General features: G+C 37.0%; 2 protein-coding genes across 2 annotated transcripts; both read left to right on the top strand.

Annotated features, from left to right (window-relative positions):
* The first annotated feature begins 12,315 nt into the window (after positions 1-12,315).
* On the top strand, positions 12,316-14,456 carry LOC149156201 (pinosylvin synthase-like). Its single transcript, XM_089437978.1, has 2 exons — positions 12,316-12,616; positions 13,426-14,456. The coding sequence occupies exons 1-2, from the start codon at positions 12,433-12,435 to the stop codon at positions 14,418-14,420; spliced, it is 1,179 nt and encodes a 392-aa protein (XP_089294104.1). The 5' UTR covers positions 12,316-12,432; the 3' UTR covers positions 14,421-14,456.
* An 815-nt stretch (positions 14,457-15,271) lies between these two features.
* Positions 15,272-17,817, top strand: LOC149156202 (uncharacterized). The gene is made up of 2 exons (XM_089442259.1): positions 15,272-17,384; positions 17,515-17,817. The coding sequence occupies exons 1-2, from the start codon at positions 15,297-15,299 to the stop codon at positions 17,707-17,709; spliced, it is 2,283 nt and encodes a 760-aa protein (XP_089298385.1). The 5' UTR covers positions 15,272-15,296; the 3' UTR covers positions 17,710-17,817.
* The last annotated feature ends 8,386 nt before the right edge of the window (positions 17,818-26,203 follow it).

A 26,203-nucleotide genomic window follows, 5' to 3' on the forward strand; every position in this document is an offset into this window, starting at 1 on the left:
CCTGGTTGCATTCTCGACACCTCTTTGTCTGAGTTCGACCTGTAACACCCCCACGTATTGTAAATATTTTCCATTTACCATTTCTTACTTTTATTATATAAGACTTAAACAAGTAAGGGCTTAGCTGAAAATCTTAAATGGATCTTGATATTTAAGTAATTATTTTATTATTAAATGAATGAAAGGTTTTGGTGAAGCTTGGAAACTCATGAAAAGGTCCAAAATGAATTCTTGAACTTCGAGATGGTTAGTGATAGTTACAATTCTCTCTTTCCCTGGATGTTAAAAGAATCACAGTGGGAAAAAGAAGGGGTTACCTAGAAAAAGGTAAAACACCTAAAGAGAGAGGGTGAAAGACAATTTATCAGCTCATATGAAGCTAGACATGATGCTACCATGGAGTATTTCTTGAGCTTGACCAGAGCAAGTGGAAATGTACTGAATTGACGTAAGTCTGTAAAATTTTGTGCTGGACGAGGTCTTGAAACCTGAGATTTGACAAGAGAATCACTGCTTATCTGACCACTCTAGAAGCAAGGATCTCAGGGGGGCAATCAAACATGATTTTCGATCTCGTTGTAAGGGTGGTGTGACCTTTCCAAGTTGAGTTTCTCTAGGAAAAATTAAGCTAGTTTGTATGTGGCTTTGTTTCCTTACAATGAATTATGCCTTGAAATAACTATTTTTCTGATTTGATAGGTGAATTTTTTTATCAATTACTTTTAGTAGAAATATGCATTACGTATGATTGAACATGAAAGGTAGAAAATGGCTAGTCCCAAACCTATTTAAGGTTATTATTTTACTATATAAATCATAGTGAAAGAGAATTGTTTAGTTGCAGAAAAAAAAGGGAAGGAAATTATGTAGCTAGTGAATCCAAATCGTATAGTGCAACAAACCCTATGGAAATGGGTAGTAGAAACTAGCTCTAAGAAGTAAGACTAGGGTTCTTGTTCACCTTTGATTTTTAACCCATAGTGGCCCATAACCTGCCTACAGTAACATAAAGACCCCATGGTTGAAAAATGCCCGAGGATATTTCGAGACCCATTACTGTTGGGTATGTATAGAACAAGCATACAAAAAATATAATAATAGTTCAAGCTCGAAGGTTCAACATTAAAGATAATACATAAAAACTCTAATTGCAACAACCAATACATGTGTCGTGTGAGTATTGTTTGTCAAATATAAAGTCTATGCATACCCTCGTTATTTATTTTAAATAAATATAATAGAGAATAGATAAACCAAAAAGAAAAACAATGTCATTCGAACTTGACCTTCCTTTAAAAACAAACACATTAAAGTTAATTAAACCATGAGAATCAATCCACACATTTATAATATGAGGAAAAATCTTACAACATGGTTTGGAAAGTAACTAGCTTTACTCAAATTAGAAATACAGTAAGTCATAGTGCGAATTACAACTAAAATTTAAGTGAGAAAGTTGCTGAGGACCAATACATGATATTCCTTCCACACAATAGGTCAAGCGGCATTAAATTTAATTTACATAAAAAAAGTATAAAAAAAAAAATCCTTAATAAAAAAAATACAATAGCGAAATTTCCAATATAACGGTTAACAATATTACAACGAATACCCTCGTCATGGGTTGTAAATGCTCGGAAACCAACAAATTTCCTATGATAAAGGCCATAATATATTAAGCCCTTCAGGGTTTCCAATGATAACCATAAACTGTCAAAACTCTGATTTTAACCACAAGGGTTAGTGGAAACATTTGAAGAGGATCCCCAAGTAAAGGGGAAACGAAAACCAACCTGGAAGAGGCAAACACTAGGGTAAGAGCAAATCATAATGACCATGAACTTCCAACTACAATTTTATTAAAAACAAATTCGAGTGGGAAGAAAACCTGCAAGTAGCTAAGAGGGTACAAAGGGGTTATTTTCATAGCAGGATAAATCCTTTAAATTAGCAGATAAAACAAAATTGTGCTTAGGAAGGCCAGAGATTCCTTATGTTAGAAGAGGGGAGAACAGAGCCTCTGCTTATCACAATCCTGATATAGAATAAGTCACCTAGTTAGACAACAACAAAGGGGGGCTATTAATTGAGACAATGTAGAGGGAAGTCTATGACTGGCCTGGTAATCGAGTAGATTCCTTTCCTTGGCCTTGAATAAACACGGTATACCTTTGACAGACAAGATATGTCATTATAATCATGCATGAAACAAATGTGCAAAGTTCTAGTAGATCCGAGGGAAATTGACTGAGGGGTGGTGGATTTTACCTGCAAACTACAGAGAGGAAGAAACCCTAGACGCTGGAACCAAGCTGTAGACTGCTAGAAACCCAACTGCTAATCAGCAAAATGACAAACAAGCTGAGAGGTTACGCGGCTGGTAATTACTCAATAAGTCGAACTTTATCTCCATTGTTGTGTGGGTGGTGACATATCCACTGTCTTTTGTAATCGAGGTGTCATCCGAGGTCTAGGTATCGAGTCACATCAAAGGAATGTTGCAGGCCATCGAGAAACTTCGTAACATATGGCCTAGGGTGTGGGGAGAACCCCTATATTAACTTTAGGATCGGAGAAATATTAACCATAAGAAACACCTGCCACCAAACATTAACAATGTTTTCATACCACCCAATTATATATTAACAGTATGAATGGGTGTTAAGGTAGATTGTAATAGACTCTAAAATATTAAAAGCCTTCGACTCCATAAAATAAACTATAAAATATCACTACTATGCTACCATGTTTATTGTCAGATTCAAGATGGACATGTAATTGTTTGTATAATTTTTTGTTTATGGTGTATGTGAGAACATGTTACAAGTGGTACCAAAGCACCATGGTTACGACATTGTGGCCTATTGGGAAATTTTGAAATAAATAAATATAATGATGCATAGATAAGGAGCGACATGAGGACGGGAGCAGGAATAACTCCACCCAGAAGATCAAAAGGGGTATCTTGACCATTAATACATACAAAAGCTAATCCTGAAATTTGGGCTCAGTTAGGGGGAGAAAGTCACAACATGAACACCTTGCTAAAATGACAACTTAAGTGTCGATAATGAGCGACTAAGGCTAGAACAAGAGAGAATAATCAAAAGTATCTTAGATAAGTAGAATTAAAGAAATACAAACCCCAGTCTAGAAGATGGAAACATAAGAGAAATGTATCAACAAGGGGAGGAAAATGTGGAGGCGGAACAAGGTAGAATTGATAATGAAGAGGAATCTGAAAATGCTTCGAGAGGTAATGGGAATAAGAGACCTCATATAGAAATGAAAGGAGAGTTTAATAAAACTAAACCTCCAACATTTGATGGAGAGGCGAAAGAAGCCACCAAAGCTTAGTTAATTAATATGAACAAATATTTCCATATCTATGAATACGATGGCAACCTTAACGCTCGATTATAAATCTATCAGTTGCAGGGTAAAGGAACTTTATGGTCGTAGGAGATTAAAATTATTCGGGGACTGGATGATAAAGAGGTAACATGGGGACATTTTCAGAGACAGTTTAAAAATGAGTATCTGACAGAATGGTTCTATGGAAAAAAAGAGAAAGAATTTCATGGCTTGAAGTTGGGACAATAGTCCATGGATAAATATAACCAAGTTTACCTCCTTATTACAATATATTCACTATATTCAGAAGGAGAAAGCTAAAGTGCAATATTCTATCAGAAATTTAATGATTCTCATCAAGGAAAGACTCGAATTTGAAAATCCAAAGTCCATGGATGAGGCTATCCTAAAATCTCGAATCTACTATCAACATACGAGACAAAAAGGTAATGCCAGCAAGGGAGGGCCAAATAGAAAAGGGAAGAAGGGTTTTCAAAATGCCAAAAGTGCTAAAATGACTGGAAATAAGACTACACATAGGAAGCAACCAAATGGACCTTCTGGGAAAAATACGCAAAAACTTCGAGCATAAAGAAAAACCAGAAAACAGAGACGTCCAGCAAGCTAGAAAAGAATCGACTGCTTAAACCTCCTTTACAATGTTGGGGCAATGGGGAGCCCCATTATTATAAAAAAATTCCTCACCATGCTAGAAGAGATCTAGCATCCAATATATAGGAAGGATCTACTCGTGGGGAGGTGGCAAGGAGAATACCGTGAATCAATGTTTCATTGGAAGATCATCAGGTTGAATATCAACCAACGATGGTGGAATTTGAAGGTAAACTAGTTAATCATCCTGTTTCTATTTTGATAGATTTTGGTCCCAGCTTAAGTTATGTTAATCTGAAATTAGTTGAGATGTTTTATGTGAAGAGTATTAAATTTAGGAACCCATGGCTAGTACAAATGGCCACTGGAGCAAAGAAGATAGTATCTGCCAATGTGGAGGAATGTCTTATCGAGATAGGAGGACAACAAATCAAGGTGAATCTAAACCTACTGCCTTTAGGATCTTACCATATGTTGATAGGGATGGATTGGCTAGAAAGTCATTGGTTCTTAGTAAATTGCAAAGAGAAAACCATCATTTACCCCACTGATGAAGGTGTTAGACAAGAGATCCAACACATTAAAAGAGGCATAAAATTGTGACCAATTACAACCCATCAAATAGGGAATTGTATTCGGAAAGGTTTTCAAATTTGTCTAGTGCAAGTGGGTAATACTAACTCTAGGAATAAAAGATCTGCTTTGGAGAATATCTTGATCATTCATGAAATTTTTTATGTATTCGTGGAGGAGATTCCAGGGATGCATCCAAAATGGCATATTGATTTTACGATAGAATTGGTCCCAGGAGCAACGCCTGTTTTGAAATCTCCTTCTCGCGTGAATATTATGGAGCAAACATAACTGAAAATATAGATACAAGAGTTTCTTGAAAAGCGATACATATGCCCGAGTGTGTCACCTTGCGAAGCCCATATATTGTTTGTTAAGATGAAGGATGGAACCTTACGAGTATCTGTTGACTATAGGCAACTGGATAAATCAACGATTAGAAATAAGTACCCATTGCCAAGAATTGAAGATTTAGTTTACCATGTCAAGGGTGTCTTCATATTATCAAAAAATGATTTACGATCAGGATATCACCAAATAAAGATTAAAGAGGAGGATATATACAAGAAAACATTCAGAACCCGTTATGGTCATTATGAATTTGTTTTGTTGCCATTCGGGCTCACCAATGCCCCAACAACATTTATGAGCCTCATCAACAATATATTCCACCCTTGTTTGGACAATTTCATACTAATTTTTATTGATGATATTCAGATTTATTTGAAAAAATTGAAAGAATGCCAAGAACATCTTTGGATAGTGCTGCAAACCTTAAGAGAAAATCAACTTTACGCCAAATTCAGTAAATGCGATTTTTATCAAGATCAAAAGGGACATATATTAGCACTTAAATAATGGCAGCATAGTTTTGAAAGGTTGAAACAATTATTAAAAACCACCCCTGTGCTACAAATTTCAGACCCGGAGAAAGATTTTACTATTTTTATGGATGCCTGTCAAGAAGGAGTGGGAGATGTTTTGATGCCTGAGGGAAGGTAATCACTTATAAATCCTATAAGTTGAATGAGAATGACCATCTATATTTTGCTTATGATATGGAGTTGACTTCTATAGTACATGCGCTAAAGGTTTGGTGATATTATCTTCTACGAAAAATATTTTTATTAATGACAGATCATAGTAGTTTGACCAACTTATTTAAGAAACCTAACTTAAAATGAATGTCAAGCTAAGTAGACTGCTTTCCTTTGCGAATTTTATTTTGAGATTAAACACCTTAAAGGAAAGGAAAATCATGTGGCTGATGCATTAAGTAGGAATTTAGACTCTGTGTATGCAGTTTCCTACACTCAGGTGGAATTTTACTTTTCTGAACAAATTAAAAGGGTTTGTTTAAAGGACCCTGAATATATGTTTTTATGGCAACAAAGAAAGAAAAAAAAACCAAAACACCATATGAATTTGGTATAAATAGGAACACTTTATTAACCTTCAATGGTGGAGAATATGTGCCTAACCAAGGGTCAAATAAGCAGTTTATACCGGATGAATTCCATCGAAGCCCTTATGTTTCCCACCCCATATATCAGAAACTATTTTCTACAATTAATAAGGGTATTTTTGGCCTGGTATGAGGAAAGATATTTCTGAGTATTTGGCCAAGTGTTTAGAATGTCAGCAGGTTACATGTGAGCACCAGCATCCTACTAGATTGCTTCATCCACTATCCATACTTGAATGGAAGTGGGATATGATTACACTAGATTTTATAACTGGGTTACCCATATCAGAGAAGAAAAAAGGCTCTATCATGGTATTAGTGGATAATTTAGAATGGTAGCCCATTTCATACCTATTAAATCTACATACAAAACTACCCAAATTGAAGATATATTTATGAAGGAAGTATTCAGATTACATGGGATCTGCATTTTGGAAACCTATCTTTACTCAGCTGGGTACACAAATTCTGTTAAGTACTACATACCATCCAAAAATAGATGGGAAAATTGAATACGTGAATCAAGTGCATGAAGATATGTTATGAATGTATGTGATGTAGCAGCCAATGAAATGGGAGGAGTACCTTCATTTAGTAGAGTTTGCATACAATAATAGTTACCATGAATCATTAAAAATGAGCCCTTTTGAATTAATGTATGGGAAAAGATGTAAAATACCTACTAATTGGAGTATCCCAGAAGACAAGCTAATGTTAGGACCTGACATGTTGCTGGAAATGGAGCATGTATTAAAACAAGTGCGACAAAACTTAAAGTCTTTGCAAGGTTGACATAAAACCCATGCTCATAAATAAAGGACCTATCGGTAATTTCATGTAGGTGATCATGTCTATGTAAAGGTTAAACCAAAGAGGAGTACTCTAAGATGGGGAAGTTGTACGAAATTAGCACCCTGATACTGTGGACCTTTCCAGATATTGGAAAGGATCAGACTTGCTGTGTATCAACTCGCCTTATGAAGTCACATATGAATTCATAATGTGTTTCACGTTTCCCTGTTAAAGAGATATGTGTATGATCCCAAAAATATTATAAGTTGGCAGAATGTATAGGCAACTTCATGTTAAGTTGTAAAGTATACTTATTGATCTGATGATTCAATAGACTAAAGGAGTTATATGTTGTGGAACAGGTTGAACAAGACGAAGAGATTCTAGTAGAAACTTTGCGCATTCTCAACCAAAGAGAAATAACATTACGAAGGAATTCTATCACCCAAGTTAAAGTGTAGTGGAAGCACTTTAGCCAAGAGGGGGCTACTTGGGAAGATGAAAAATTTATGCAACAAGCATAACCTGATATGTTCCGAGAATAAGCATGAACATCGAGGATGATGTTCTGCACATGGAGGGGGAGAGGTAACACTCCCATTTATTATGAATGTTTTCCCTTTACTGTCTCTTACTTTTACTAAAAAAGACTTAAACAAGTAAGGGCTTATTTTAAAAGTCTAAATGGATCTTGATATTTAAGTAATTATTTATTATTAAATGAATGAAAGGTTTTGGTGAATCTCGGAAACTCAAGGAAAGGTCCAAAATGAATTCTTGAACTTCCAGATGGTTACTGACAATTACAATTCTCTCTTTCCCTGGAGGTTAAAATAATCTCAGTGGGAAAAAGAAGCGGTTAGCTAGCAAAAAATGAAACATCTAAAGAGAGAGGATGAACGAAAATTTGTCATCTCATCTGAAGCTGGGAAGGACGTTTCCATGGAGTATTTCTTCATCCGGACTAGAGCTATTGGAAATCTCCCAAACTGACTTAAGTCTATAAAATTATTGGCTCGACGGGGTCCTGAAGATCGAGAATTGACTAGAAAGCCGTTATTTATCTGACCATTCTGGAAGCAAGGAGCTGGGGGGGAGAATCAGACGTGATTTCCGATCGCATTGGAAGGTTTGTGCGACCTTTCTAGGTTGAGTTTCTGGGACAAGCCTAAGCTAGTTAAGATAAGTGTGACTATTACTTCTAGAATTTATGTTTGTGTGTGTTTCTATTTCCTTACAGTGAATTATGTCTTGAAATAATTAATTTTCCGATTTGATGGGGAAATTTATTATCAATTCTTTTTAGTAGAAATATGTTTTACACGTGACTCAACATGAAAAGTAGAAAATGTCTAGCCCCAAACCTATTTAAGGTTATCATTTTAATATAGAAATCGCAGTGAGGGGGAACTGTTTAGTTAGTGAATCCAAGTCGTAGATCGCAACAAATCCTCTGGAAATGGGTAGTATACACTAGCTCTAAGAAGTGAGTCAGGGGTTGCGGTTGAACTCCTAGTTTTATCCCGGAGTGGTCCAGAACTAGGCTAAAGTGAAGTAAGGTTGCCATGGGCAGAGATAGGCCTGAGGAAATTCCGGACCCGTTATCGTCGGGTAAGTATAGAACATGCATAAAAAATATAGTAATAGTTCAAGCTCGAAGGTTCAACATTAAAGATAATACATACAATCTCTAATTGCAACAACAATATATGTCGTGAGTACTGTGTGAAACAAAATTTTGTTCATACCCTCATTATTCAATTTAAATAAAAATAATAGAGAATAGCTAAACCAGAAAGTAAAATAGTATTGGTCGAACCCAACCTTAGTTTGAAAACAAACACATTAAAGGTAATTATATCATGAAAACCAGTACACACATTTATAATATGAGGCAAAATGTTACAACACGAACTGGCTGGTAACTACCTTTAATCAAATTAGAAATACAGTAATACATAGTACGAATTCCAAGTAAAATTTAAGTGAGAAAATTTCTGAGAACATGAGATTCCTTTCACACAACAAGCAGAGCGAAATTACAATTTAATTTACATCCGAAATTCAGAACCTATTTTCTTAAGAAAAAAAATTGCAATAGCGAAATTTCTAATATAACAGATAATAATAACATAACGAATATCCTGGTCATGGGTTGTAACTATTGGGCAACCAACAAATTTCCTATGCTAAAGGCCATAATACATTAAACCCTTCTCGGTTTCCAATGAAAACGAGAGACTATCGAAAATCTAATTTTAACCACAAGGGTTAGTGGAAACTTTGAAGAGGAACCAAAAGCAAAGGGTAAACGAAAAACCAACCTAGAAGAGGCAAACACTGGGGTAAGAGCACATCACAACAACTGTGAATGTCCAACTACAATTTATTAAAAACGAAGTCGAGCAGGAAGCACACCTGCAAGAAACCAAGATGATACAAAGGGGTTACTTTCATGGTAGGATAAATCCTGGAAATTAGCAGATAAACCAAAATTGTGCTTAGGGAGGCCAAAGATTCCTTACCTTAGAAGAGGGAAGAACCAGGCCTCTACTCATCGCAAGCCTGAGATAGAACAAGTCACCCTGTTGGCAACAACAAAGAAGATCTATAATTATAATATTGCATGAAACAAATGTGTAAGCTTGTAGCATATCCAAGGGTAATTGGATAAGGAGTGGTGGACTTTACCTGCAAACTACCCATAATACATTAAACCCTTCTCAGTTTCCAATGAAAACGAGAGACTGTCGAAAATCTAATTTTAACCACAAGGGTTAGTGGAAACATTTGAAGAGGAACCAAAAGCAAAGGGTAAACGAAAAACCAACCTAGAAGAGGCAAACATTGGGGTAAGATCACATCACAACAACTGTGAATGTCCAACTACAGTTTATTAAAAAGGAAGTCGAGCAGGAAGCACACCTGCAAGAAACCAAGATGATACAAAGGGGTTACTTTCATGGTAGGATAAATCCTAGAAATTAGCAGATAAACCAAAATTGTGCTTAGGGAGGCCAAAGATTCCTTACCTTAGAAGAGGGAAGAACCGGGCCTCTACTCATTGCAAGCCTGAGATAGAACAAGTCACCCTGTTGGGCAACAACAAAGAAGATCTATAATTATAATATTGCATGAAACAAATGTGTAAGCTTGTAGCATATCCAAGGGTAATTGGATAAGGAGTGGTGGACTTTACCTGCAAAATACCCAAAGGAAGAAACCCTAGATGCCAGAATCAAGTTGCACACCGACAAAACCCCTACCGCTGAGCGATGAAATTACCGAACAAGATGAGAGGGTGCGAGGCAGGTAGTTACCCAAGAAGTTGAACCATATATCTCCATCATTGGATGAGGCGGTGACAGATCCACAGTCTTCCATAACCTAAGTATCATCCAGAGTGGAGGTACAAGTCACATCGAAGGAATGGCGCAGGTCATGGAGAAGCATCGTAACATATGACCTAGGGTGTGGGGAAAACCCCTATCTTAACCTTAGGATCGGTGAAATATTAACGATACAAACATCTACCACTAAAGATTAAGAGTGTTTTCATACTTCCCAATTATATCTTAACAATATGAATGGGAGAAATGACAGATTGTAATAGACTCTAAGCTATTAAAAGCCTTCGGCTGCATAAAATAAACTATAAAATAGCACTGGTATGTTACCATGTAATTGTTGTGTATAGATTTTTTGTTATGGTGTATGTGAGAACATGTTACACGACCTCTTGAGCCCAACTTGATGGAAAATATCATTTATAGTCTCTTGATGTATAAATATTCAAAACCCATTCATTGGTGTTTTTCTAAAACGTTTCATTCATCTATTAACATTAATTTTAAAAATTAAATAATATTAATAATATATTATTTATTTAACAAATAAGTTATATATTATAATTTAAATAGATTTAATGGTTACGAAAATGTGTTTTTCTTATTTTTAATATATATATATATATATATAATTATAATTATAATTTCAAATTAATACATCTACTTACAATATAACATTTATGTAAATTAATTCAAGTAAAACAATGCTACTTGAATAACTTATTAGTACTCCATAAAGAGGTAGGATTTAGCTCTGGCCAAAATTATTTTTATTTCAAAAAATTAATGTAATTTATGTTCTTTTGAAATGGACCATTTTGATTTACAACAATTCTATTGTGAAATAATTTGTAAGATAAAGGAATATGTGAAGTGTCTCAAGTGAAAAAATGAGAAAACTTGAGAGATATCCATTTTAATTGATATGGTTGTTGTTTCTCTTATAAAACTTCTTATAAAACTTGGAAGGAATTTTTTTAGATTATATATATATATATAGATTCTGAGATTAGTTAAATGGATTTTGCACCTTTTCTTCCGTGTGGAAGACTCTTCTTTTTGTTACGTGTCCTAAATCATGTATGATACCATCTCCATGCTGGATGCCAATATCATGTATGATACCATCTCCATGCTGGATGCCAATATTTGGGGCCGTTAAAACTTGATAGATATCAACTACATACACCACAACGTAACGTATAAGAGGAAAAAAGTACGGTCTTCGGCTCTTTTAGGTGATTTTTTTTGTTTTTAGTTAATAAAATTTCAAAGTTGGAATATATTTACTCATTTTGCTCTCTGACTAAATAGTCGATAGCTTAGATGAGGAGAGCTTAAACGATCTTGGAAATTTGACAAGAGAGAGGAGGGAGGACGTCATAGTGGAAAACCGCACCGCCTCAGCCACATGGCTAGCAAACCCGCATTCAAAACCCAAGTATGAGTACTTTGTTTCAAATAAATAGTAAGATGGTTTGGGAAATAATTTGTTTCCAAGACTAAGACTAAGTATATTGGCTCGCAGTGAGGTTAGATTAATGTAAGGAATCACTATAATTATATATTATATATTCCACGGTTAATTGGTTCCCTAAACTCGATATAGATAGAGATGGCTAGCTACCGGCTTTGCTGCATCTGCTTCTTCTAGGATTGGCTTTGGTTCTGGCAATCCAAGTGGCTCCCGGTAAAGCTAGTATATGCTCTTGATGTATGTGAGTGTGTTCGATACGTCACGTCACTCATTATATTTTCTCCCTTTTCCTCATTGGCGGCTTCACAGTTGCGTCACTCGTTATATATTGGCGGCTTCACAGTTGCGTCACTCGATTCCGACCGACTTGACTATTCATCGTCCACACGTGTTTCTGATTTACAGTCTCCTCTCCTCTGCTCTCCTGGAGTATGAATGTTCAAAACCCATTCATCCACAATCACGTTTCTGATTTACAGTCTCCTCTCCTCTGCTCTGCTGGAGTATGTATGAAAATTCAAAACCCATATGGTTGGTTGGTGTTGACTCAAGATATTCAAAGCAAGCAAGCATGAGTCATCATATTAGATTATGGTATTAGACTATAAAAGCCGTGGTATTGGACTAATTGGTCTCTTGATGCATTATATAATAATCATATTTATTTCATATCAAAGTGTATAAAATAGCTGCTATAGATTTAGAGATTCTTATAGCTATTCGACCAGACCAACAAAGTAAAGTAAAGTAAATATTGAGATTTGTTGTCCAGGGTTTGGTACTAGGCTTAACCTCCTCATAGCATAGCAGAGATGGGGGGCGTTGATTTTGAAGGTTTCAGGAAGTTGCAGAGGGCAGATGGCTTCGCTTCGATCCTTGCTATCGGCACTGCCAATCCACCCAATGCTGTGGATCAGAGCACATATCCAGATTACTACTTTCGAATCACCGGTAACGAGCATAACACAGAGCTCAAGGATAAGTTCAAGCGAATATGTAAGTTTCAGTTTCTTCATTCAGGCGCGATTCAGTTTCAGTTTCTATTATTATAATAAGGCGCGATTCAGTTTCAGTTTCAGTTTCTGTTTCTATTATTATTATTATTCTTATGTCATTACATTAGCCAGCCAGCCAGCTAGTCAAACAAGCGAGAGATTCCGAAATCTGCAGTGCTTACTTTTCAAATTTAGTGGCTGTAACTTTTTATTATGTTACCCGAATGATTGAATTAAATTACAATATAGGAATGGTTTATCAAATTCAGTGACAGTAACGTTTTTTTATATCACTTATATAACTAAATTTCAATATGGTAATCGTTTATCAACTCTAGTAACTTTTTTTTTATATAACTAAATTTCAATATGGTAATCGTTTATCAAATTTAGTAACTCTTTTTTCATATAACTAAACTTTTTTTATATTAGATTTTATACTAAAACTTTTATTTATTTAATTAAAAATATGTTTTCAGATGTTTATGTTAATCATTTTGAAAGAAATTGTATAAAATCTTTATTATTCAAATGAGAGAGACATCAAAATTGGTAGCATTTTTTCTTTTTATAATATTAAAATGAATTAAAGTTATTTTTTTCTTTTCCTTTTTTTTTATAATATTAAAATGAATTAAAGTTATCTTTTTCTTTTCTCTTTCTCTTTCTCTTTGGTATATATATATATATATATATATACATGACCCTGTGGGAAAAAGAGGTTCATGTGATGAATCATGAATCATCCAAGATTTTGGATACAAAAATGATGTTAGTTTTTCTAATTATCATACATATGGCTCTATGCAGGTGAAAGGTCGGCAATAAAACAAAGATACATGTACCTGACGGAGGAGATTCTCAAGAAGAATCCCGATGTGTGCGCGTTTGTGGAGGTGCCATCGTTGGACGCACGGCAGGCGATGTTGGCTATGGAGGTGCCCCGACTGGCAAAAGAGGCTGCTGAAAAGGCCATTCACGAGTGGGGGCAGTCCAAGTCTGGGATCACTCATCTCATATTTTGCAGCACAACGACTCCGGATCTACCCGGAGCAGACTTTGAGGTAGCCAAGTTGCTCGGGCTGCACCCGAGTGTGAAGAGAGTGGGCGTGTTCCAACATGGCTGCTTCGCCGGAGGCACCGTTCTTCGACTAGCAAAAGACCTTGCCGAAAACAATCGAGGAGCTCGGGTGCTGGTCATCTGCAGTGAAACCACCGCCGTTACCTTCCGTGGACCCTCCGAGACTCACCTGGACAGCCTGGTGGGGCAAGCTCTGTTCGGCGACGGCGCGTCTGCCCTCATCGTGGGAGCTGATCCCATCCCTCAAGTGGAGAAGGCATGTTTCGAAATCGTTCGGACATCCCAGACAGTTGTTCCCAACAGCGACAGAGCCATCGGTGGGAAGGTGAGAGAAGTCGGACTTACCTTCCAACTCAAAGGGGCGGTTCCGGATCTTATCTCTGCCAACATTGAAAACTGTCTCGTGGAGGCGTTCAGTCAATTCAAAATATCCGACTGGAACAAGTTGTTCTGGGTTGTTCATCCCGGAGGACGTGCCATCCTTGATCGGGTGGAGGCCAAGCTCAATCTGGATCCCACAAAACTGATACCCACCAGGCACGTTATGAGCGAGTACGGAAACATGTCCAGTGCGTGCGTCCACTTCATATTGGATGAGACGAGGAAAGCGTCTCTACGAAACGGTTGTTCAACCACAGGAGAGGGATTGGAAATGGGAGTCCTGTTTGGATTCGGGCCGGGCCTCACCATCGAAACAGTGGTTCTCAAGAGCGTTCCCCTTTAGAAAAAATTTAACAACTAAACTTTCAGACATAGTAGTTTAGAACAATGTTACCGGAATCGCCCCCCCCGGAGGATCCAAACCCGGAACCGCGCCCCGAGCGGTTGCGTTCCGGAATCCACAGAGGAATCGCGGTTCCGTTTTCAAGGTTGCGCGGTTCCGATTTTTTTTAACGATTCCTGCCAAAACAGGTTGCGCCACCCCGGAATCGCGCTTCGGCATGCGGTTCGGGCATGGGGTGGCGCCACGCAACCTGCCCGGAAGCGCACGCCACCCGCACGCCACCCGGGCGCAACCCGAACGCAACCCGCGCAGTTCAAATTTTTTTTTTAATTTCATTTAATATCTAACTTAACTAAGCATGAGGGGGTGGGTTAGGGGTGGGTTAGGGTCACTTTAGGGTGAGTTTAGAAAAGAATAAAGTCCCCATTCTCTTCTCATTTTCTCACTTTGAGTTTATGAGAGTTGGAGAAGAGAAGAGAGGAGAGGAGAAGAGAAGAGAGGAAAGGAGAGGAGAAGAGAGGAGAAGAGAGGAGAGCTTGGAGGAGTGAAGAAGGAGGAGCTAGGAGAAGGAGGAGGAGCTTGGAGCAAGAGCTTGGAGGACTTCATCTACAAGAGCTAAAGAGGTAAGTTCAAACCCCAAACTCCCTTGTTTTTTTGAAAAAAAAATTGTATTTTTCTCCTCCCTCTCCTACTCTTTCCCATTGTTTCTACTTGCTCCTTTATTTACAGGTTGTCCACCACCTATATCCATATTCCAAGATGGTGTTCTTTTGGCTTCTATGTATCATTCCACTCTTGGTTTTAATGATGGCAAGGGTGAGGAATAGAGGGGAAGAGGAGGGGGATGAACTTGGGACTCCTAATAGTAGTGACCCAATGTATGATGAGGAGGAAGGGTTTGAAGAGGAAGGGGATGAACTTGAAGAGGACACTGAAGCACAAGATGGGAAAGGTACATCAAATCCCTTGTGGACCTTTGTGACCAAACTTGAAGGGGGAAAGGGTGGTGGATCTTACAAATGGATGTGCCCTCATGATTGTCATGGAGGAAAACCATATACGGGTTCATATACCCGTCTGAGGAGGCATCTTTGTGGGGTGCTAGAGAGTGATGAAAAAAAGGGTTCTGTGGGGGTAGCCATTTGCACAAAAATTTCAAGTGAACAAAGACAAAAATACATCAAAATAGAGATGGCTGCACAACAAAAAAACAAGAAACAAAAAACTCATTCAGAATCAAGTGCAACCTCTAAATTTGGTAGTTGCCCATCTCCTTATGGTACTTCTGCAACCTCTGGAGGTAGAAAAACAATAGGGGATTTCCTTAATGTTGCTGGGAGGGATGATGTGGATGGAAAGGTAGTCCGTTTTCTTTGTGCTTGCGGTGTACCATTCAATGTGCTTCGCTCTCCCTATTGGCATGACATGGTAAAGGCCATCAATGAAGCCCCAAAAGGATACAAGGCCCCCAACTATGAGAAAGCTAGAACAGTGTTATTAGAAAGAGAAAAAGCTAAGGTTCAAAGAGCTTTGACACGTTTTACACATGAGTGGGTGGATTATGGGGTATCCATTGTATCAGATGGGTGGACAAATATTAGAAACCAACATTTGATAAATGTTCTTGGTGTTTCTTCTAAGGGTGCAGTATTTATTGCATGTCATGACTCCTCCTCCATCAGTGCAACTGCACAAAACATTGCAGATCTCCTATTGAAATCAATCAAAGATGTTGGTCCGAATAATGTGGTTCAAGTGATCACAGATAATGCAGCAAATTGTAAGGCAGCAGGAAAAATTATTGAGCGTACTCATCCACACATCTTTTGGTCTGGGTGCCTGGTTCACACATTGAACCTTTTGATGCATGATATTGTGAAACACAAAGAATGTGGGTGGATTGCTGAGGTTTACAGGAAAGGGAAGCAGCTCATTAAATTCATCACAGGGCATACAAGGGTAAACTACTTCTATGGCACTTACTCCAAGTTGCAATTGCTTAAAATTGCAAAGACAAGATTTGCTAGTTATTACCTCACCTTTAGGCGGCTAGTGAGGGTGAGACAAGCTTTAACTAATCTGGTGTGTGCTGAAACATGGGATGAAATTAACCAGTGTACAGATGGTGCTACTGCAGATGTAGTCAAGGACACTGTTCTTGACACTTACTTTTGGTCACAGGTTAAATATGTTTTGCAATTCACCAAACCAATTTATTACATGATCAAGTTTGCAGATTCAGATCGACCAGTAATTGGGGAGGTGTATGAGCAAATGGATAGCATGTTGGGGCAGATTAAAGACATTGTTGAGCCTAGAGATACCACCTTGTACAATTATATTCGTGAAGAGGTGGAAAAGCGATGGGATATGCTAAATGTTCCATTGCATGCATTAGCATATGTTTTGACACCTAGGTACTATCATCCATCATGGCTTTCAAAACCAGCACCTGGGGGGGGAAGCAGGAAAAAACCACACCAAGATAAAGAGGTTCACGAAAAATATATGGCTGCATTGAGTAGATTAATCCCTGATAATGAGGAGGCTGCATTGGTACGGAGACAGCTGAGCAACTATACGCTCAACACTGGTCCATTTGGGAGCATGCATTCAATTGAAGATCGAGAGCATTTTTCTGCTCTTGAGTGGTGGAACATGCATGGAGGGCCTACTCCAGTTCTACAGAGTTTGGCATTGCGGGTGCTATCACAGGTGGTAAACACTTCTTCTGCAGAGAGGTGTTGGAGCTCTTATTCTTTCATCCACAGTGTTAAAAGGAACAGGTTGAGTTTAGACCGGGCAGAGAGCTTGGTTTATGTTCATTACAACTTGCGATTGTTGTCCCATTACTGTGAAGATGCAAAGTCTAATAAAGACTTGTTGATTTGGGACAAGCATCCAGAGGAGCCCAATTTGGAGGATGGAGTGTTGCAACTAGAGCAATTAGAGGATGCTCTCCTGGTATGTCCATTATGGTATACCGTATGAATTTTCCAATTTTCCCTTATAAAGCATTTCTCTAATTCATGTTTTTAATTTTTTTGTTAACTAGTGTTTTTTTTTTTTGCATGAATTTTTTGAGCGATTCTAGGATGATGATGACCGTGTTGATATGCCACCACCCCCACCCCCATCTGGTCCTAGGTTCCATGGTTCAACACCAACAGCAGGGGGTTCTTCTTCATCAGTTCCAGTGCCACGACTTACACAGGGACCATCTTCTTCATTGCCACCACGTGGAGGCACGCCATCACGTTCTATTCGTGGTGGAAGGAGGAGAGATTAGTAGATATATTCACAATCTACTTCTTTTTGTCATAGTCTATAGATTACTCATTAGACTTGTAGACTTGTGAATTTGAATTTTGAACCTTTTTGGCTTGGCGGTGACCAAGTGACATATTTTGTAAACATTATTATTTGAATTTTGGACATGACAAATGTTGACAGTTGCTCACTTGCTAGATAAATCATAATATGCTTAAATGTTTTATGTTTTATAATATGCTTAAAAATTTGATGTATGTTTGTAATAGCTAGAATATAGATGATTGTTGTACATACTAGTAACTACAATGGAATCATGGATGCCATATCTATCTTGATTTATGCAAAAATATGCATGTTTTCATGTCTTCTACAATTAATTTGGTATTTGGGATGTTTGTTTTGAGTATAAATGCAAAAAAATATATAAAAATATATATATATAGCAGACGCTTCCGCGGACGCTTCGCTCCCTAGATTTTTGGAAAATGACGCTTCCGCGCTTCGCGCTTCCGCTTCGCGCTTCCGCTTCGCTCCCGCTTCGTGCAACACTGGTTTAGAATAAATAAATGTGAGCAGTTTCTGCAACTATCCATTTTTACTCTTTACTCCAAGAGAATAAAAGATAGAGTGTTTCTAATAATAGTTTCAAATTCCAACAGGTGCATGCATGAGTTTCACTGTATCTTTGTTAATAAAAAGTTATAGTTTTAAATTCAAATTGCGAGAGATATAATTTTAAATTCAAATTCCCAAAATACATCTTTTAAATTTTTAGCAATCACTCCATGAATCCCTTTTCATAAATAAAATAAAAATATTCTGAAACGTACTTTCTCGTACAACATAATTTTTTACATTCCTCCGTTTGCTATAGTTCCAATTTTTACGCGAAATAATATTTGAAGTTCCAATAATTTTACTAAATACTCGATACCTTAACCTTAATTAGATGAGATGAGGGATCTTAAGTGGCCATCCCTCATACGTCCACTGCTTTTCCCTCGGTCCCATACGTAACATCTCTTAGCTCGATTGGGACCACCTCTACCTCTAATTGAGACCCACTTGATGCCGGAGAATCTGATTTACAGTCTCTTGAACTACGTCATACCACCGTTTTCGCTTTGATAGTGCAGGCCTTGGAAATTTCTCCAAACCATCCATGGATTTCCTGTTCACGAGTACGTCATACCGTTTTCGCTTGCGGGTCGCAATTTGACAATGACACTGCATGCCTTCACAAATTAAATTATCCATTCGCATTTCTCCATACCATCCGTGGATTTAAAAATAAAAATTTAGATGATTAGATTATTTTCAAAAACTTATTATTGATATATATTTTCCAAATAGTTAAAACTATATATTTAATTATAATAATAGAATTGAACTAATTTACTTAATTAGTAAATTAAGTATTAATTTTAACAAATAAGTTATAACGTAAATAGGTTTAATGATTAATCAAACGTATTTTTAGTAAATTATATATTAATTTTAACAAATAAGTTATAATGTAAATAGGTTTAATGGTTAATCAAACGTATTTTTTTATTTTTAATACATAGATATCATTATTATTTTAATATATGTAATTATAATTTCAAATTAATAAATTAATTTATTACATAACAATTAGTAAAATAATTCAATTCTATTATTATAATTAAATATATAGTTTTAACTATTTGGAAAATATATATCAATAATAAATATAGTTATATAATATAAATAATCCCACACTACCTTTAGTTTCTCTTTCTATAATCATAATATTCATAATATTAATGAATATGTTTGATAATAAACATATTAACACTAGCCTTGAATCCCACACTACCTTTAGTCTCTTTTTGTATAATCATAATATTCATAATCATTTTATAGTATTAATGAATATGTTTTATAATAAACATATTAACACCAACTTTGAATCACACACTACCTTTAGTCTCTGGTCTCTGTTTTTGGTGACACAAGTCCCTCTTTCATTAATAATTATGAATATCCTAAGGCTTTTGCACATATTTCGTATTCTCCCTTCCATACTTTGAATCCCTCAATAGAATATTAAAAATACTAAGTAGGTTTATTTATATAAATTTATTTTCATATATAATTACTTTTATGAATTAAAATGTATTATTTATTTTATTGAATTGATTTAAAAGAATAATAAAATTTAAGAAATTGTAAGATAACTTAAAAACAATAAAGATAAATTCATAAAAATAGGTAATAAGATTACTGTTTTATTGTTTTTTTTAAAACAAGGAATTTTAATTTATTTTTCAAATTAGTAATGACGACAATTATTATAGGTTACTATTACTGAGTGCACATCAAATCATCACCATTATTCAGCAAAAACAATGGCACTTAGAATAACTTATTAGTAGTCCATAAAAGGGTTGGCTCTAGCATTTGTCCCAATGTTTTCGATTTCAGAAAGTAAAAGTAATTTATATTCTCTTAAAATCCTACATTTTGATTTACAACAATTCTATTGTTAAATACGCTTATTAGAGGTACAAACCTCTTAAGAAAAATATTTAGCTACCAAATTGTAAAAGAATCAAACTGTATTACCTAATTTCCTTATTTCTTTCCCCAATTTAGGGAAATTTGATAACTACCCAAAATAAAAGATGAGTGAATGTAACAAATTATTTTGACCGTACTAGCATAACTTTTTACTTTTTACAGTCTTCGGTTTGCTATAGTTCCAAATTTTAAGTGAAAATTCTGATTTTTAGTTAATAAAATTCATAACTACCCAAAATAAAAGATGAGTGAATGTAACAAAAATATTTTGAAACGCACCGGCATTACTTTTTATGTCTTCTATAAAGATAAGTGAATGCAAAAAAAATATTTTGAAACGCACCCGCATTACTTTTTACATCTTCTATAAAGATAAGTGAATGCAAAAAAAATATATTTTGAAACGCACGGGCATTACTTTTTACGTCTCCTATTTGCTATAATTCCAAATAAATAAAAAATGAGTGAATGTAAAAAATTTTACTTCCAAATAAAAAATTAAAAAATGAGTGAATGTAAAAAAATATTTTAAACGTAACAGCATAAATTTTTAATAAAATTCAAAATTTGAATATGTTTAGTCATTTTACACTCTGACTAAATTGTCGATAGCTTAGATCAGGAGACCTTAATCGCGATCTCTGTCCAGAAACTCCAAATTTGACAAGAGGAGGCAGGACGTCATAGTTGAAAACCGCCGCATATTCACTGTCGAGGAGGGGAGGCAGGACGTCATAGTTGAAAACCGCCGCATATTCACTGTCGAGGAGGGGAGGGAGGACGTCATAGTTGAAAACCGCTTCATATTGACACATAGCATTCAAAACCACTAGCCAACAACCCAACGCAACCCAATACCTCCCCTCTCGGGACTAAGAGGAAGCACATTGGCTGGACATGTGATTATTTTAATATTCCACGTGTTTAATTGGTTCCGTACGGTAAACTCACTCCATCCATCCATGTAAGTAACGTACGTCACTCATGCCTTTTCCTCTCCTCATTCGCGGCTTCACACTCACTCTCTTACCTCGATTTCCACCTCTTGACACCGACTTGATGGATAATCTGATTTACACTCTCGTCCACACATTTCATGCATTCAAAATTTTAGATATTTTACACTCTGTGACCACTCCACTCCTTCCTCCTATATTCAAAGTTATGGGCTTATGCCTCGCATATATCAAATTATGCTCTCTCTTATCCCTCATATATCAAATTAAAATATGAATGAATGTTTGGAATGCATATATGAAAAGATGAATGAACGTTAAAAAAAATTTCGGATTGTACTTTTTTGTAGCACATAATCTTTTACCTTCTTTCCTCTTAATCCAATCAGGGGGAGGCAAAACCCAATCTGCATCCTATTAGTACCCTGTAATTTTTTAGGTTGTGGAAAAAATCACACAGGGAACCACGGAACCACTTTCAAAACTGGGAATCTAGCCCTTCGAGTTTTAAAGGGGGATCTTTCTTTATGATTTAGCTTTGTTTCACTAAAGGTATTAGGCTATCTATTACAAATGGTTAATCGTGATTAAATGACACGATTAATTATTTTAAACCTAATTAATTTATTCTAAGCATGATTAATCTATTCTAAAGGCGCATTTTGATTTGTAAGCCATTTTTTATTTTTCTATTTTTTTCTTGGAAATAATTTGTATAGCACACTGTTATTTACAATTCCATCAACTGAAATATAATAGCCAATCATCATTTGATCCTATGAATTAGAGGACCCTAACAAATCCCATAAAACTAAGAGGCATTTTCTAAGCGAGTATGTGAACATGTCCAATGCATGTGTCTGTTTCGTAATGAAAAATATGATGAAGGCATCTCGAGGAAACAATCAGTTTCAATAATTTAATGACTAAATGTTTAGAGGAAATAAGTTTAGTCAAATAAGTTTGGCACCTCTTCTAGGTTGTGGTTCACTCCAACATGACCTTTGTGATCATCCACATCCACACTTAGTCTTATAAAAAATAAAATATGTTTCTCTTCTTTTTGTGACTTCCCCTTAATCATGTATACTACCATCTCCATGCTAGATGTCAATATTGGCCACCACTAAAACTTGATAAATATCAACTACATATACCACAATGTAGAAGAGGGAAAAAACTATACTAAAAGTACTAAATAAAAACATCAAGGTACAATATATATGTTCTCTACTGGTCCCACTAAGGAACCGGGGCTTCACTTGATGAAACTCTAACATATTGTGTGCGTTTGTGTCATACTAAACAATACCCTTAATTTGACTACATATTGGAAAATACCACTAAAAATCACATTATTAAACCCCTTAGCAATATGAACCCAATATAGCTTCCCAACTTAAAAAACCCCTACTTTCACTCGATATTGTAGGTATCCATTTTTTCATTAACATTTTTTAAACCCTTTTATATTTTTTTATTAATTTTGAGGTCTATTTTTTATACATATCAATATAAAAATCCTTTACCCCGTATATATCCCCCAATATATTATGTTATTTTTTCCTCAATATATATCAATATAAGGGAAGCAGCCTGCAAAAGGTGAATGGGTCCGCATAGCACCAGAAAAGGAGACTGGGTTTGATTTGGAGTGTGTGAAAGCAACATTTATGGAAGCAAAGAAAGATTCAATGAGGCCTCTACCTCAGGAAGTCAGGAAACCAGTTGAAGAAATGGACCCTTCCATGATTACCACATTCTTGGAGACCTGCATGAAACTGCTCCATGATACTGTGAAGGGCCTATAAGAACTGTTCAATTGGATCGCTCGCAAGGATGATGCTACTGGCGAACCGCACATAGTCAGAAAGCTTGGCAAGCATAAGGCAAGGATTAGGTGTGAGATGAGGCTTACCACGTAGATAGGGGAATATGAAATTGACCAAGTTACCTTAGATCTGGGGTTCAATGCGAATGTTTTGCCAAAGCAAACATGGGAAAGAATGGGGAGACCTATGCTCCAGTGGTCTCCTATCCAATTAAGGATGGCGAATAAACAGAAAATTTTCCCGATGGGGAGGCTGCAAGAGTGACAATTGACATCGAAGGCGAGAGTGCACTGGCAGATTTTGAGGTAATAGAGATTGTGGATGATAGCAATCCCTATCCTGCGTTCCTTCAAATCGATTAGGGCACTGACATGAATGGGGTAATCAAACTAAAGAAGCAAAATATGATATTTGAAAAGAAGTCGCTCTGCGTAGTGGTGCCGTTGGATCCTACAAAAGGACCGCGCTATACAGAACTAGTCGATGATTATGAAAATGATGACGATTTGGACCATATTTACTAGATAACGATGCAAGACCAGGATTGGATAAATCTAACAGCAGATGAGCATATCACATGGCACCGCGAGAGCTCCTGCACATCAGATTCAGACGAAGAATTAGAGCACTAGCAAAACCGACTGCATGAAGTATCTACGCTTCATTGTAATATGATGACCAAGTCATTGCGTTGCGTGTCATTAGAAGTAAGGAATCTGCCTCACTATGACGGGAGAACTGATGGTGATCGCCTTTTGGATGCATTTGATAGAGAAGTGTCGGAGAAGCATCACTTCCAAGCCTTGGATTGGGCACTGTGCGCTATGCCCACAAGATGGTGGGGTACGCATAAGGATAATTTCGGTGATTGGCACAACTATAGGAGGATGATAAGAATACGTTTTGGACAGCCAAAAGTGCCGATGACAAACAAGTATGATGGAAGGGATGATCCGCGTGATCACTTGGCCAAATGGACTAAGGCTTATGGAGTGGAGTCCCAGCCTAAATGGGTGCATCTGTTTTGTCATACCAATGAATTAGTACTTGGAAACAGAGCTCCACCATGGCACTAAAGAATGGGATATCTTGCGCTAGGGGTTTATAATGATGTTCAACTTTGAGGATAGGTTTGACTATATTGACACGACGCTACAAGAGGTTAAATCAGCGATCTTTAGGATACCGCAGGATCCTTTGGACTTGATTCAACCTGATTGGACTACCCAGCTGAACCATGTGCTGGAATGCTATAATGTGACCACTAAAGAAGAAGATGAGGATCCTAGAAATATTAATATTTCGAAAAATGAGGGTCACCGTGAGGTTGAAGGTCCACAGATAGAGGATCCAGACATAACCACGCCACTGAAAATTAGGCAAGTCAACATTGGCACAAAGGCGGAGCTGAAATTTGCAAAGATTGGGGACTATTGGGATGATGCGATAGTAGACAAGGTCGTTCAGCTCCTCCGCGAATATCAAGATTTGTTCCCCACGAAGTTTTTTTATCTGAAGGGAATAATAGGAGACTTGGGTGTCATGAAGATCACCCTGAAACTAGACGCAAAACCTGTAAAACAAATACCTTACGACCTTAATCCGAAGTATAAGGAAAGGGTCCACGTTGAGTTAGATAAGATGCTCACAACAAGAATTATTGAACCAGTGGAAGAATCTGATTGGGTAATCCTGATTGTGGTTCAGGAAAAGAAACAGTAAGAAGAAATAAGGATATGTGTGGATCTCTGGAAATTGAATGGCTCTTGTGTGCATTATCCTTTCCTGACCTCGTTCACTGATGAGGTCCTAAATAATGTAGGCAGCCAAGAAGCATACTCTTTCACTAATGGGTTCTCTGGGTACCATCAAATCAAAATCACGCCTGAAGATAGAAGCAAGATGACCTTCGTGACTGAATGGGGATGTTTTCGGTACACCGTAATGCCTTTTAAGCTGAAGAATGTGCCAACAATATTTTCGTGCATAGTCGTTGAGGAATTCAAAGACTTCATTCATAAATCTATACTTCTTTGTTTCTCTATCTCACCTCCCTCCAAACACACATGTTCTCTCCCTCCATATCTATATATCTCTCTCTTCTTCCCTCTCTTCACCTTCCATCTATATCTCTATATCCATTTGCCTCTCTGTTTTATCTCTATATCACCTCAAAAACATACACACTCTTTCTCCTTATCTATCTATCTCTTCCTCCCTCTCCATCACCCTCTCTCTTCCCCTTTTCCCCCTATCTCCCCCCTTCTATCTCTCTTCCCTCCCTCTCTTGCCATCTCCCTTATCACTCCCTCTCTCTCTCTCCACCTTTCTCTCTTTGTGTCTTTATTCTTACCTCCCTCTCTCTCTTCCTCCCTCTCTCCTTCTCTCTCTCACATCCTCACTCTCTTCCTTCCTTTATCTCCCTTTCTCTCCCACCTCTCTCTCTCTCTCTCTCTCTCTCTCTCTTCCCTCCAATTCTATCAATATCTCCCTCCCTCTCTCCTTCTCTCTCATTCTTGCCCCCATTTTCTCCATCTATACTTCTTTGTATCTCTATCTAAATCAAAAACATACACACCCTCTCTCTACTTTCTTGTTGGCTTGATGGGGCCTGACCCAAGTTCGGAGTTATTTAGCCAAACAAATCCCTACACTACTGGCCCTTTCGGAGTTATTTAGCCAACCAAATCCCCACACATAATGGATATGAAACTTCTCTTTATTAATGCTCCAACTGTTACAGACTCAAATATCCCTGCGCACTCAGTTGGAGGGGTCTGCGCACTCAGCTGCGGACTACTAGGTCTTTGCGCACTCAGCTACAGAGCATTCTCCTACTCTACAACCCAAAACTAAACTTTACACTTCAAATATGATTCAACTCTTCATCCTTATCATTATTACTCCATGATATATTGATCTACTTAGAGCCTTACTCTATTTATACAATCCCATGGTCCGCAGACCATGGGTAGATATCTACAGCTGACATTACATTACAAAATTGAGGGCGGACAACCTTATGACTCCTTTACAAACTACGCACTCCATGCCCACAAAATGTAGAGTCTTTACATCAGGTTACAACTTTTGACCAAAATCTAGGCTCTAAGCCCCAAAACTTCCCTTGGGGGATCTCACATCCAACAAGCCCCCAACACAAACATCGTGACTTGCC

The sequence above is a fragment of the Pinus tabuliformis genome, chromosome 9, assembly GCF_031772625.1.
Source record: "Pinus tabuliformis cultivar Carrire ecotype Pingquan chromosome 9, CPIR1, whole genome shotgun sequence".
NCBI classification, from domain to species: Eukaryota; Viridiplantae; Streptophyta; class Pinopsida; order Pinales; family Pinaceae; genus Pinus; species Pinus tabuliformis.